This window comes from Ptychodera flava, chromosome 14 (assembly GCF_041260155.1).
Source record: "Ptychodera flava strain L36383 chromosome 14, AS_Pfla_20210202, whole genome shotgun sequence".
Taxonomy (NCBI): domain Eukaryota; kingdom Metazoa; phylum Hemichordata; class Enteropneusta; family Ptychoderidae; genus Ptychodera; species Ptychodera flava.
The window spans coordinates 20,676,405-20,692,242 of record NC_091941.1 but is presented as its reverse complement, the minus strand read 5'-3'; the positions used below and the strand labels follow the sequence as shown (position 1 = coordinate 20,692,242).

The following is a 15,838-nucleotide window of genomic DNA, read 5'->3' as shown; positions in this document are numbered from 1 at the left end:
CTCTCTCCCCCCCCCCTTCTAGAACAGGTGACACTGTTTGTTTTTTTAGTCATTGTCAATTCAGAGATAAAAACAGTATAGAAAAAAAATAGATGATAGCATGTGTTCTGCTGTAACATGTGTGCATGTGTGTGTTCACTAATTATAAAAAATCCTCGTATCATTTTTCCATATCTGCACATCATCGTGACCTGTAACTTCCTCTAGTAGTCAAGCATGTTTTTTTATTCCCCTTTTTAATCTTTAAATTTTTTTTTTTTTACTGTTTATTTGTAATATATTCAAGTGAATAAAAGGATTTTATTATCAAATAGAATAAAAATTATGCCACTCCAACTGTGGTAAGTAATCAAATGTACAAACCCTAATGGTATTGAGTACTTGAAATTTATTGGCCTAATGTGATTAAAATAAAGGTGTGTTCATTATAGCCCACTTTGTGCTTTTATGCAATCTCCGAAGGGGAAGGATAATTAACATTTTGGTAGTATTAATAGTGATACATAACATAATGAAAATGAATTTATAAGGCAAAAATTGACATTGAATAATGTTGATTGTGCAAAAACCAAAGATGTATACTTCCACAAAAACAGGTCCCGCTTTTTAAGAAATTATGACAATCATTGGTATTTTCTCTTTTTCCTTTCATTCTCTTGTTTTTCTGGTACTCAAGCACTTCTGTTATAAACTAAAATGGCAATGGAGCTTAAATGTAGAAATTTTGATTTTGTACAGTGGACGGATACATTGATGATGTGGTTTTTTTTTCCCAAGGTGCAAACAGCACTGTAAGTGCTGTCTTGCCATTTCTGCCAGTTCTAGAGACACTCTGTTGTGTTGCTGTGCTGAGCTACTAACACATTCTGTGTGAACTCACCAGACAAATATTAAATTGTGAGGGGGGAAGTAGGGAGTGGGGGCGGGGGTTATGGAGGAAGTTTCAGTACTTGTACACAGTGTGGTGTGGTGTGAGTTAGTCACAGGCGTATGTCAGGGCATTGCTATGGAACTGAATGTGCTGCAAGTTTGATAACATGCACTGTTCTCGATGAAGAAATATGGATTCTGCAGTGACCAGTGCTGCAAGGATCAAACTGGAGAGTACAGTAAATTGTACATGGTTTCACAACCAGAAAGATGATGCTTAGGTGCATAGCATAATACATAGTTACATGAAATTACAACCAAAAAATATTTACTTTATTGAGCTTTGATTGTAATTTGTCAACTGACATGCACATATTCTCAAATGCTAAGCAACTTTTCAGAATTTCAGAATTCAGTTTATTATTTTACTTCTCTATTTTATTTGCATTTCTTGCACTGTTCCATGAACCTTACTTGCCTCATGACTTGTGTTGTTACACTACAATAACTTAGCAGAAAAAAAATATTTCCTTTGTTAAAATTTGTAGGTTCCAAGGCAACAACACCAACGAGTCCAGGTGCTAAGGAAGTGAAGCTGACAACAGTGCAACTGACCAAACCCCTGCCAGCATCGGGACCATCCAGTCCAGCGTCACCATTATCTTCTCCCATCAGTCCAAACGTAAGTCATGCATGCCCCTTCTAGCTGTCTTAACCTGTTGACCCTCAATTCCCTATCAACAGGTCCATACTCACTATTAACAATGATGGGTTTGGGTGCCAAACCATGGTGGTGAAAGAGAGTAGTCTCATCACCATCAATTTTGGTACCGCTCCGTTGTTTTCTACAGCAAAGACTAACCTCAACAGAGAGAAATTAAAGTAATGAGGTTAAAAGCTCTGTTAGCTTTAGCATTTGGTGAACTTCCCAGTATTTGTTGTTTGTTTGTCTGTAAAATAGTTTCTCATTTTATTCCAAAAATCAAAATAAAACGTCATGTTTAACTTTTCAATGCATGCGTGTGTGTGTAACATCAAGTGTTATTATAAACGACTGAAATTTAGCCCAGGCTGGAATTCAATTGTCAGCACTTACATTCCATGGCGTACACAGTGCATTTTGTTCGTAAGGCTAGCATTTTGTGTGTTGACATAATTCGGAGAAAAGAAGGTTTTTTTCTAAAGCAAAATTAAATGACAATGTTATAAAAAGTTACAAAGGTAACGCCCAACGCCACCTCTTTACTCATCGATATGGTTTGCTCGTTTGCTGTTTTGCCAAGTCAGGACTCACTGAGGATGGCGCGGATGTGACAACAATGTGTCCTCATTCAAATATTCTAACAAAGAATAGTTAAGCATCATTTTTCGTCCTGTGTTGGTCTGGTCATCCATTGTTACTATGCATGCTTTTTATGCCGTGTCATCTTATCTCAAAATAACTCCACCCCCTCTATTTCTTTGTAGAAAGAGGAGATTTTCATGATGGTACTACCCCCAATACATAACCTTGTCAGCGAAATTCACTGTGATGCTTATGTCATAAACTGTGAAAACACAAACAGAAATAGAGTCTCTAGGGACTCACGTTTGGGTTTAATCTTTGAATGCGACTATAGTGACCAGAGAGATGGGTAAATGGACAGTGTGAATGTAAGTTGGTATTCTCAAATCGCCACTCATTGACTCTCATTGACACCCTGTTCTTTCTCTCTATGATGCGTCTTTCAGGCGAACACCGGGAAAACACCATCATTTATGAAAAAAACTCAGCTGGTATCCTTTGCCGATTTTGTACCACAGACCACGCTGAAGAAAAGTGAGTGCTCCTTTGTTGTAATCGATCCAAAAGAGACATCTTTATTACCAAAAAAAAAAAAGAACAGGGTATACCGGCATTGTGCATTCATTCCCCTACGTTGAAATTACTTGATACCCAAAAAATGACACAAAAGATTCATCCAAGGTTGTCAAGTTCTTGAATCAGACCAACTGTTTCAGTCCAACATCCTGTGTTTATTCACTGTAAAAGGAAGTGTGGAACTAACCACACACTTCCTTTGTAGGTGCTGTTTAATTTGTTTCCACTCGACATATTTAGCAGCTATTCTTCTCATTTAAATGCTGTCATGGTCAAATCTAAAGAGATAAAAAAAAAATGGTTAATTTACTCACAAATGTAAACTTCCCCTTTTATTGCATGCCAGGGAAAATATTTAAGCCATGTTGCCCGGTAAATTCTAAATGGAAAGAACAATGTAGGCTGGCCAAGGCAAATAGTATGTGTAATGAATGGGGGAAATGCTGTGGAAATGACCTTACCAAGATAATATCGGTGATATTGCTGGCATTCATGAGACGTTTGAGTGAGAAGTACTAATTGTGTTTTCACATTGATGGGATTTCTGAATGGGGAAACACTAAGTGCGTTTGAAATCACAGGTTCAAGTGGATGATGGCAAAATTGTACGTCACAGATAGCCGGATTTTTGATCACTAGATTTCCTAGTCCTGTGGGCATTTTTTCTTTTTTTTTCCCCGTTCAATGGCTCAGGGAGCTCTGTCCCAACATTATGCCTGCCTGTCTGTGTGTGCGCGGTGTGTATAGCTGCTGCATGTGCGCAGCTGTTCATCCCGACATGTACACGGCCACATCGGTAACACGTGTGACAATCAGAATACGTGAAGCTTCCCCCATCATATCATGAACACTGCGTGCTTTCCACATTGCGGGGTTAATTCTGTTTTATGAACTCGTAATGAAATCGAGAGTGAATCAACTCACAATGACAAATGACAAGTGACAAGGAATGACGCTCGCAGATTACCAACATGACTTATTCATGTGTCCTACATACACTGATAATTGGCACTTATTGTAAATAATTATACTCCCAGCCCAAGCATAATGGATGGACTTTCATGTAAGGCATCTTGAAAATCACGAACAAATTAAAAAAGCCACAATATTTCAATTTCTAGATGTATCTTTTTTGTGTGTGTATGTGTGTTTGCGAGTCATGAACAAGCAAAAGGATTTAATTTTCTAGAATCGGTTGGCTGAGCCTGACCTGCAGAATTATATGTTGTTGAAAATGAGAGCTTGCTGATTTATTAAATCAACCATGGACCTGGCGTGTTCAGTGTAGTGGATTACGGCTTCAGACAATCTTCTACCAGGCATCACCAGTGGTAATGATAAAAACATGATGGCGCCCACGATCTGCAAGTCCAGATATCAACACACACACACACGCACACATATACCCAGGTATGAACCTGCACAGAGTCGGACACATTTACATAACAGGCAGACATACACACAGACATGCACACACACGGTTGGGAAAAGTGCTGTCACCTTCACTGGACCATACAAAATCCACTCCTGCTTAAGTGATTACTACCTATTTTATAGTCATGTAAACATAAAGATACCAAAAATAAAATCTGTCAGAAGTTTAACATTTTTTTTTGCCCCTGGGGGGGGCCTAATGAAATTATGAGCAATGTTGCTGCTAGTAAAAATATCAGTGTGATTACATTAGAGTGTACTCATCCGAACCAGTGAAACATAAAACCACTTTTTAATGGCGTCATTAATCAAAGAAATGCCAAATAAACTAAAGCTGTGCAGTGTGTAAATTTGTTGACTCTATTTGTGAACCATGATGACATTTTTAGAAGACCCTCCTCCCTTCCTAGCAAGCATGTTATTTTCATCGGGTTGAAATATTTACGTTACCATTGAAAAATGATGTATTATTAATAAATACAAGAGCAAATCGCAAGCTGCTGTGTGTAGTAACATATGTTGGAAGTGTTTTTTTTTTCTTTTGATTTTTTGAAACATTCCAACTGCCTTAGGATGTAGTCGGTGAATTTTTTTTTCCTTCGTTCAAGGTTGAACATAAATTTGATAATGACAACAAGTTTTTCATCAGAAACTGTGTAAAGTACTTGTATATTTCATACTGAAAAACTGCAGATTCGTTTTATGCGGATTGCCATGTTTACTGTTAAATGCTTTGCTACTTCTTCACAAGGCTACAAGCAATGACACTTGTTTTTCCTAAGCACTTTAGCTAACGCAGGTTTTAAGCGGCATCAGAAAATAACAAATGTCACTCAGTATCTCTTTCTTTTTAAGAAAAGGTGAGAGATGTGTTTAGCTGTTGATCATATGCCTTGTTCGTCATTGCACCGGCCGCTTATACAAAGACCGATATCAAATTCTCCACGTGCTCTGTGTTTTCCAGATGACAAAAGTTCAGCTGGAAAAGATGGGTCCACCGGCAACAAGCAAGAAAAGCGCGAGGAAAGTGACAAGGACATGGGCACATCAGAGATATCAGATAACGACTCAAACAGAGATGAAGAGGAGGTATTTTAACACAGTAATAATTTCTGTCTCCAGGTTCTTTTTCTGTAAATTTCACCTGGGTGTTGACGAGCATGTCTGATTTATTCCCCACTTACATTCAGCGAAGCAAAAGTATATGTCATTCATTGAAACTCCCCTAAAGCCGACGTACAGATTTCTTTGTCATCCTCTTGCTGACTTCCTCTGTGTTTATCTACCTCTCCTCTTCGAACCCATTAATCCAGGACCTGATGGATGCCAGTGAATATGTCCTGGGTGAGCTGGCAGCGCTGGAGAGAGAGCAGAAAGAGATAGATCGGAGGGCGGCCCAGGTGGAGGTAGCACTTAGGAAGTGTATGAACGAAGGTGGGTACACTGTCTTTCCATGCTGCTCTTCTCACTGAACCAAAGAAACAGCTGACTTGCATTATCCCGAACGTCATCTTTGTAATATTGAAAGTGTTAAATTATTACATAATCAACACCCCGTGCAACCAGTGTAACAAAAGAACGAGTAACATAGCAAAACGAGAAGGAAACATGAAACGTTCATTCTTTTTTTAAGCACTCAAGAGAAGAAGATATTTTCTCAGTAGTTCATCTTAAACTTGATACAGTGAAAAAAACGAACCGTTCATCTCTGAGTTTGACGCCAGAAATAAGTTTGAGGATTAACATTCAAATGTGTCCAGAGGAGAAAAACAAATGGAGACATAGAAACTGGATTATCGTAATGCATTAGATGATCAGAGCATATAGATCCCTGAGGAGCTCGGCAGAAGTGGATGTTAATGTTGAATAGAGAAATGTTCGACGCGAATTTCCCAGTTTATGCCCTATAACGGTCGGAAATATAACAACCATGAGATTAAGCACAATTAAAGTTTAAGTAGCAAGAGCTAATACTTTGTAGCAGGGTTGGTAGTCCCTCTCCAAAACATTGACGATCAAGTTTCACCTGTCAGCAGAAAAAATCTGGGCTGTGAATTCGAAATTTGATGCGCTGTTTGTCGTACTATATATTTTTTTCTCTTTCTCTCTCTCTCTGTCTCTGTCTTGGTGTCTGTCTCCATGCCTGTGCCCGACAGGAAAAAGAGAGGATGCTGATTTAATGCAGGAATGGTTTACTCTGGTTAACAAGAAAAACGCTCTCATCCGAAGACAAGAACAGTTGAATATATTGTGAGATTTGATTTCACTTCTTTATGTCTTGTTTCGCAGAAAACACATGATACCATCATATGTCCCACAAACATACACACATATACAAGCACACTCACTCTCAAGATGTACATCTTTTCTCATCTGTCGATTTCTGGAGTAAAGTCTGACTTTCATCCTTACACATATCTTTGAATAAAAAGTGAAACAAACTCAATCAAAGCAGTGCTCGAGGAAAAAAGGCGGGAAAATTACAAACTGGCTTTGACGAGATACCACTATTAAGAATATCATTGTCCAGTTCAAAAAAGAAGACCCACATAACTCATTACAAATTTATTGTCAAGGTCATCGTATTCGCCTCGTGTTCTAATACTTCTTATTTCAACGATAGGCTATGAAGGATTTCAGACTGGGAGTCAGTACTGTCGAATGTACGTATACTCACAGAGCTTTACAAAATCTCTAAAGTATGCCCAACAGTGAAATGAGATCTGTAGATGAATTACACATTCCCATTTGGTTTGACCTCTGTGAAAATTTCAGTCAAGACATTGTCCTCCTGTGCTTATTTTCCCATTTTTTCCGTGTGTGCGTGTTTCATGTTCGTTTCTTTGTTTCCTACAGAGAGCAAGAGCAAGATTTGGAGCTGCGCTTCGACCTTTTGAATCGGGAGTTGAGAAAGATAATGTCAATAGAAGGTGTGTAGGCAATCTGGTTAACAACAAAATGATCTAATTGACCCGCGCGTAAATCTGCCGCTCGCGCTTGACAGCCTACAGAACTGAGGCATGGAATGTTATCCGTGTCTCCCCGGCCCCACTGTGACCCGATATTTTCCACAGAAATTATCAACAGACTCTTCACAGAAATTGTGTTGATAGTTCAGTCAGCTGAAGCTGGTTTTGATTTTTGTTTATGAGGAGGGGTAAAAATGTGAAAAAAAACAGGCATGTTGCCATTTTTGTATGCCAAGTCAAAGCAGAGGGGCTGTAAAAAACAAATTCATCTAAAGGGGACTGTCTGCATTTAATTTTTCAAGTGTGTCCATCTTCACAGATTTTTGGGCAAAACATTGCACCTGCTTCTCCCGAGAGAGGCACATCACTCAGCAGATTACAGAGCACGGTGAATTGTTTCATGGAATTACAATATCAATGCCAAGACAATGACCAGTGGGGTGTAACTTGGGCAGAAGTATGTCAGTGCAGTAATGATTGGTGTAACCGTTGGCAGGAATTTGTGACTGTTCCCCAATATGTCCTGGAATCATCATCAGGAATACAACTCTCGGAGTTCCCCTCAAATTCATTCATGCTTGCTTGTGTCCCGCAGTTTGCTGATGTGCCACGCATGTTTTGCGACATCTGTTGTGCCGACACTCCATGCTTCGCTGCTTTGACAGAATGCCTGCGAACATTTCACCCAAAGTAACTAACACATCCAGATTTTCAAAATTTTTACTCCATGTTCTATAATGTACGGACCAAACAAAACAGCAGCGAGTGGGTATCATCACTCATGCATATCAAAAAAAACAAAATCTCAAGTGACAATTTTAGCTGAAGTATTCTTTTGAAATCAAACAAAGTAATATCAGCCCATCGTATCTCGGCTAACAAGTGGCAGATGTTTAAGCAAAATAAAATTTCTGATCACATACTTTGAGTTATTTCTGCCTTAATGAGATGATGATGATGATGATGATGATGATGATCATTGATACCACTACAACCACTTATACACATTGTCAATACTGTGATGAGGGAAAAATAAAATGTTCCAGGAGAATATTGAAAGAAGTGCTGTGTAGAATGTTGTAACAGATTGGTAATGTCCGGGTACCCCTCTGGACAAAATTGCATGAAATTTGGTTGTCATTTTGACTTGAATTGTGTAAACCTTTGGAACCTGTAATCAAAGGTTCGCCCATTACAAGCACACTCAATTAGCCCTTCTTTTGTCTCAGAGGAGGGCCCACCAACATTGAACATTCAGAAACATGTCTTGTCTTTCTGAGTTACAGACCACAGCAGGCCAAAATCTTTTCAATGCTGCACGTCTGGTGTCCGTAAGCGAAGCAAATGTTGCCCTTATTTCACGTACACACACAGCATGAGCTTGTATTAGGATGAAAAAAAGCTAGCCGCCAAGTCAGTTAGCCAGCCAGCGAGCAACCACAAGCATGTAGGCATTTGTCACCATCAAGCAGGTCAATTTTTTTTTCAATGTCTAATAAACAAGGCAGCTGAGTGTTCTAACATTCAGTGCCTTTGAAAACAAAGAACTTTTAAAAAGTCTCCCCGTTCATGAATGACACATCAAGGCTACAAATGGTGTTTTTCTTTCCTCTTTTTCTGGTGACTGTTTATACTGCAAAGTCCACCTTGACGTGTTGATGTGATTACCACCGCTGTCCAGCACCAAGTGCATCGATATGTACCTTTCCAATGTCAATGTCACGGTGAATTGCACAGCAAATGTGATACAAGCGGGTTTTCGTCATTGTTTTGTATTTTGACAAATTTGAAATTGTCGATCGAGTCTTATCTGTTTCTGCTTCAACCAACACCTCGAAACAAGTGACCACCGCAGACAGGAAATTTCCCCGCATTGTTACCGTATCTTTTTTCCCCCCAAACTGAAGTGCATGTCCTTGGTTATTTCCTGATGTTTCTGTCGGGACATTTTTCTCTTCTTCTTTTTCTTCTGTTCACTCACTCTTTCTCTTTTGGTGTCCTTCAGACTGGCAGAAGACGGATGCGGAGAGGAAACGTGAGCAGCTGCTGCTGGAAGAGTTGGTCATTCTGGTGAACAAGCGTGATGAGCTCGTCCAGACCTTGGATGAACAGGAGAAAGCGTGAGTGCCGATCCCTTCAAGAGCCATCCACAAAAGTAGCAGGGAAGAGAGAGAGAGAGAGAGAGAGATTGAGAGAGAGGTGGTGTGGATTGCAGACCGGCCCTCAGCTCTCAATGGAAATTTTGACATTGTTTCCCCATGAATGGCCTTCAATCAAGCATACGCTTGTCTTGACTTAGTCAAACCTGACAATGAATTGGCCCTTCAAGGCCCTGCCAATTCACAAATCCTGTACATGCTAATGAGGTGACATGCTTGAAGAACCCTCCAACTAACCATAGCTTCCCCAAGTGCCCCATCTGAGAGCGCAGACCTGTGAAAAGGGAGCTGTTTAAAATTTGAGTGTGTCCAGACATTTGCTAGGCACTACCTGCGCTATTAGTAATTTGATTGGTGCATTTCCAGTTTAGATGTCTGCATGTTGTTGCACTTTTCTTCCTTACTGTTACTCACCACATTCATGATGTCATGGGTTTTTTTGTCTTATGCTAGGATGTCTTTCTTCGTGATATCTCTATTTCAAGCACTTTTTTTTTTGGTTGGTATTTCAGAGCTGTAGAAGAATACGAGCATCTAGAGAGTGCCGTCAGCAGAGGCGTGAGACATAAACAAGAGAAGTGCGTGGTGCAGTAGGATGAGCGGAAGTCCCACTCGCCAGTGCCAAGATGTGACAAGTTTAAACCGCGGCAACTTGTTGGGTCTGACAGATGCACCGGAAAATCCCCTACAAGACAAGAAAAAGGATTGAGATACTGCTTGCTTGTGCAACTGCCATCTTCTACAATCATCTTGAATTTGTACGTTGAAGGCGTAGCAACTCCAGTGTTCCTCTTCGTTTGCTATGCTACTGAGTTTTTGGTTTTCTCTTGTACTGTTTATGTTTCTGTGTACATGTGGTTGGTTGGTGTACATCAGAAACGACACCACTCCACAGATCAGACAACAAGCAAACTAGATCATTTGAAACATTCTCTACGTTGCAGTCTGAATCCGCCCTCAGATCATGATCACGTATTCCAAAACACATTTTTGCATGAGGGCCAAAGTTTTGTTCACTTCTGATATAAGATTGTTGAGAATCCATTATTCTCATTTGATATTGAACCGCAAGTTTTAAGGCAGAATACGGAATCTGTTATTTATTTAAGTCTTGTTTAAACTTGAAAGTTACAATTAACTCACCTTGTCAGTTACCACTGATGTGCCAATTGACAGCAACAAATGTTTCTTGATTCCATCTATTTTGGAGCTCTCATTTTGAATTATATTTAGCAAGATCCCTCTCCAAGCTTACATTGGAGAACCTACATGTAGGTAACCAACTGTATTTTCCCTCAACATGATTTGTAATCGTCACAATTGTTTGACCCTCCTAATTCCTCCCTTTTCTACCCTCCATCCAGTCTTTCTGTTATCTTCACTTCTCCTCCCCTCTATCTCCCATCTCTACTACCTCTCACCATTCTGCCATTTCTCCGCTTTTCCGGTTCCTTTTTTTGTTAATGGCCATGCAAAACACGCCAGAAGATTTCCATTATTTTTGTTTTGCAGGATCGGTTCACTGCGTTGCCGGCTTTGAGAGTCAGAGTGTGTGTGCTGCAGACGCTGCTGCTTATGCCACAGCCATTGCATGGCATATTGTAGTCAGTGGTGGGTTTTACAATACTCAGTGCCGCTCACAGGCACGGCAGTGTTCCCCTTTTCAACCGGCCACAGTGAACAAATGTTGAAAGGCTTGTCAATGGTGGGAGTGTACGGAAGCCAGCATCAACACAGTCCATTGCCCCTGGGGGGGATAGCTTCTCCAGCATCCAGCTTTAAATACTATGGCCAAATAGAGACCTGCTAAAACCCTACCAACTCCTTGCCCCATTGATTCCAGCGTTTACTGTTGAAACCAATAGCACTGGCTTAATGCTTCTTGTGTGCGTTTCCTGTAAACAATCAGCCGTTTAACTTTTGCTCGGTATTTAAAAGGGATTTTTAGACAACGAGCCGGTGCAAGGAGTATAAAGAGAAATAGCGGACCTTTTTGTTGTTAAGTTTATCAGAACAACCTTGGGTAAGAGACATTTTTTTTTAACTTCGCGATACCCTGCCCGTTCATGCGAAGTACACGGTCAAACAATTCACCTTGCTTTTACACTGCCTAATGCAATACTCAGAACCAAATGCCGTTCTTTTGCCAATTTTTACTCACACAAATTAATGTGAGTGGTTTGGGTGATTTTTTTTCACAGTAAAACTCTAACCTCAGAATATCCCACGGAAGGCTTTTTCTCAGTCTGAAACTCGGTGACAGACGCTGTGTTGTGAGTAGGAACACACCTAGCAAAACCCATGCACCTCTCACTTTGCCCACTGGATGTACACTGGCAGTAACACCTGCCACTGTTCAAATTTTTGTCTCTGAATTAACAATCAGTCTACAGCTTGGCAAAAGATTTCCAACACAGACACACAGGGTAACCATCTACAGTAGATATTGTGCCACAGATTAAAAATAACTGCAACTAAAATGAATAGTTGACACCTTGCCCAGTACCCAAGAAATACTCCGGTCAAGACACCAGGGATAAAAAAATTAATCATACTGACTAAACAAGTGAGACTGGAGTAGGAAACACATATGTTTTATAAGTTGCTTATTTAAAAGTTTAATGAACTGTTCTAGTATTGCATTTAATGGCACTTCAAGCTATTTGCATATTTGATGACTTTCCCATTTCCCGCCTAGTTTTACTGTCTCCACAAACCTAATGACAGTCAGTCAATATGGCTGGCACAGTGTCAGCATCGAGATGTGTCTCACTTTCTGAGCTCCCAGCCTCCTGCTTATATGTTTGTACTTTGTCACACCACCCCACACCCCCAATAATTCATATCTAGCTGTGCATTATGTAGAGAAGTCATCTTTTTAACCGTCCCTGTCAATTTCTCCTCGTACCTTTTCTCCTGAAGCTTCCTTTCTCCAAGACGAGCTTGTCAACAACTTTCTTCCAGTAATGCTTTCTTTGGAGCCGGCTGGATTAGAATCTTTCTTTTCCTGCCTATAATGAATACCCAGCTCTGTTTACCAAGTCTCTCCCCTCCATTGCGTTTTTCCCCTTTTAACTTCCGAAGATAATTTGTCTGTCTCTAATCGCTGTCTCTCCTTTCCACATACCATCAGATTAATCTTCCGAGAAACGAGAAATGAAAAAGTGGTGATAAAAATATGTTCAATGAAGTAAATTATTAGCATTATGTTATAGAAATTACAGTAAATTACGGATGACAACAAATACAACAGAAAGTAATATAATTTTCTCGACGTAAAATTTTATTTTAATCAGTGGAGATAGGGGCCATGATAACAGATTAGACTGCTCATATATTGTCATATGTTACGGTTGCTGTAGTTAATAAATGACAACATATTATCTTAATACTTAGTTTGACATATTTTTGATGAGAGGCGCGCTCATCAGACAACTCAATATTTGCATATAGCATGCCCATTTCAGAGTGTGACGATATGGTGTGGCACTCGTAACAGAAACCCGTGCTCTCAGCTTTATAGAGGGCCTTGCGCAGATGCAGGGTGAGGACGGATTAGTGTTTTTCCAATTTCAGGGTTCCATGTACTCTCCATTTGAGATTTAAGGGGGGAAATGTGTATCCTTGTGTTTATTAATTTTTTTGAATCTAGTTATTTTATTTTGTTGACTTACTAATGGGTGCGATAACCTCATGATCACGCCGACATGAGAAACGACTTTATAAATGTTTATATTTACAAAACTTACAAAATGCCATTCTCTCAATTTGCCGGGTCTCGTATTGACAACTTTTTATTTATGTGTAGAAAAAATAAATATTTAACAGGTACAGCGTTGCGTTTACAAGTAAATTATACGACCAATAAATAAAATTTACATTATAGTTGAGCTAACCCTGAATTCCGTCTAATGAAGCGAATTCATTGAGATGTGTGTGTATGTATGTAACTATATGATGTATGTGTATGTATGTATGTATGTATGTATGTATGTATGTATGTATGCATCAATGTATGGATGTATGGATGGATAGATGTATGTATGTAAGTTATGTGTGCGTAAGTCATGTGCTTCCGTACTTGTCTGTATGTGATTGGATGCGGTAGGTAGATAAAGATATGTTTGTGGAGGACGTCCACACATGGCATCTTTCCAGACCAAGCAGCGTTTTCATATACTGTTTGCCTGAAGAGGTCGGTAGCTTATAAACTGCTACCATGACCAGCCATGCCTGAAGCGGTCACTATCTTTGATATATGTCTGTTTGTTGGCTGAGATCATGAAATATGTTTATGAACGATCCACCTTCATTTTGCGTCCATGCACCAGCGCCCTGAAATGATGCTATGTAGCAAAACGATTTGCTCAACGAGACTTTGTTTGGCAACAGCGCTGGGAGATGTACATTAATGATTCTGCCCATTTCCGGCCAGATTGAAGCAATACCGTAATAACGCTATTTCAACCCACGGAATGCATCGAAACGCGTTTATTTTGAAGGGAAAAAATCGCTGATACATTTCTCTGTTTGATTGTGTTTTAAATAACAAATAAACGACCGTAGTGGACGGTCAGAGAGTTTGAAGAGGGATTTCCCGTCTCAATATCTCCCATAGACTCAACATGGATAACTGACAGGCTTACACGAAAGTGGATAGTCGAGTTTGGACATTCGCACTATCTGTATCGATGACTGACAGCACGTGAACAGCGAAAATCGCATTGCATCGCTGAAGATTTTCTCGGAAAATGTGTCTGTAGCGAGGATATAATTCTCGCATATAGGGCTACAAGAGCTGAAATTCATCACTTTATTTCATCGTGTGTTTTCTTTTTCATAACTAAGGCATTTTGTCATGACAATGACTTCGACAAATTCCCAACAGTAAATGTGGGAGTCGAATTATCTGTCATTGTTTGTTTTACTGAGTGATCAAGCAATAAACCAGTGACTAATAGCACGGTTCTTGAAAAAAAACCTGTTCCTTTTCTGTGGTAGCGGTAATCGCGAAAAATAAAGTTTGTTCTTCTTTTCTTTAATTTTAAAGGGGGTTATTTTTTGTGAACATCGAGCATCGGACAGGTTGTCTGAATACGAAATAGACAGACAAAAACTGAAACTAAAACTTCTCTTCCTTATCCGCTTGATCAATGGTGCAAAAGGTGATGTTTGTGACTTCTTTTTGAAGTAAAAGTAATCGCGACAACCCGTTTCATCGGGAATTGAATGACCCCAAAAATATCAGCTTGCAAATACCAGGTACCAAGAACGATTTTGAAATAAACGATCTTTCGTAACCGATGGCGTAAAACCATGTGATTGTGCCTTTTATAAAGAAAATGTATGTATGTATGTGGTTACTAAGATTAATATAGAGTGTAATTAATCCACGCCCCCTGGTTTCGTCGCAAGGTAACTCCTCAAGGTGAAGGATGTGATTTTAATGTTGGGGGAGGGTGGGGGAGGTTAACTCCCTCCCCTTTCAAGGACAGTTCGTTTCTTGTCAAGTGTTTATGTGCTATCGCAGGTGTTCCGAACTTGTTTAATAATCCACTCTCCGTAAGGAGACATCCCCTTGCCGTTTTGAACAAAAAAAGTGTCGCGTCATATTCTATAATTTACATTGTTGATGAACTTATTTTCGGTGGTACGGTGCCAGTGTTAAAAGATTTGAAACCATAAACTTGACTCTTCGAAAAAACTTTTCCAAGTAAGCATTTTATTGTCGTCGACTGAGGTCTGTCGTATGAAAACCGTCCGAAGTGACCTTTGCGCGGGCTTTTACTTGATTTGAATCATCGCAACATACCGAATTAGCTACCAAGAGAAAAAAAAAGTTTAATTGATCGCTTACGCTGCGGAAAAGACCGTCTTTAATATCCGATAAATTTATTAACTGTATTAAATGTTCAGGTATTTGTTCCAATTTACATGTACCATTCTGCCAGTGTTTATTTGAAAAAATGAAACCTCTTTCACAATCGATGGGTTCTTGTGCAAAATAAAATTACACTCCGGCTTCGAGGGGTAGCAGATATTTTCTTTTATTTTATATAGTGGTTGAGAAATACGGTATCATTTTTAATGCCGTTGTAACCTTGAACTAGGGATGACACAAACCGCGACCGCGTTACATCACGTGTACAGCAACAGATAACGGATCACGTTCGATAAATCGAGGGTGTTCGTCAGGGACAGCCCATCAGTCATTTCAATCCTTGAAGGCATGTGAAATGTTTTCCAAGTTTTTTAAAGCCCCCGCCATCATTGTGGTTATAGGAACATCATCCCAGCTGCAGCCCACCCATCGAGGATCTCCCCTCACTTCCTGATCTCCCCTCACTTCCTGCCTTCACAAGGATAAAGGCGTTGAAAAAAAAATTTTGGCCGGGAACTGTTCGAGATGTGCGTGGGGTTGGTACAAGACCATGGCCGGCATAACTTAAGGCATCCGGATGCAATTGTTGTTGTTTTTTTATGTTATATGTGAAGATAACATGATGACACTGCAAATTTTAAAGCCAGCCGTAATATGAGAGAGA

At 39.7% G+C, this 15,838-nt stretch overlaps 1 protein-coding gene across 4 annotated transcripts in view; it reads left to right on the top strand.

Moving 5' to 3' along the window:
* LOC139149704 (EH domain-binding protein 1-like) overlaps positions 1-13,195 on the top strand; it is a 69,029-nt gene extending 55,834 nt beyond the window's left edge. For all 4 annotated transcript variants that reach the window (XM_070721582.1, XM_070721584.1, XM_070721583.1 and 1 more), the window contains 8 exons: positions 1,419-1,552; positions 2,602-2,689; positions 5,130-5,254; positions 5,479-5,599; positions 6,322-6,415; positions 7,022-7,095; positions 9,140-9,254; positions 9,806-13,195. In XM_070721582.1, the coding sequence (XP_070577683.1) occupies positions 1,419-1,552; positions 2,602-2,689; positions 5,130-5,254; positions 5,479-5,599; positions 6,322-6,415; positions 7,022-7,095; positions 9,140-9,254; positions 9,806-9,887 (833 nt within the window). In that variant the 3' untranslated portion in view covers positions 9,888-13,195. The remainder of the gene's footprint in view (positions 1-1,418; positions 1,553-2,601; positions 2,690-5,129; positions 5,255-5,478; positions 5,600-6,321; positions 6,416-7,021; positions 7,096-9,139; positions 9,255-9,805) is intronic.
* The last annotated feature ends 2,643 nt before the right edge of the window (positions 13,196-15,838 follow it).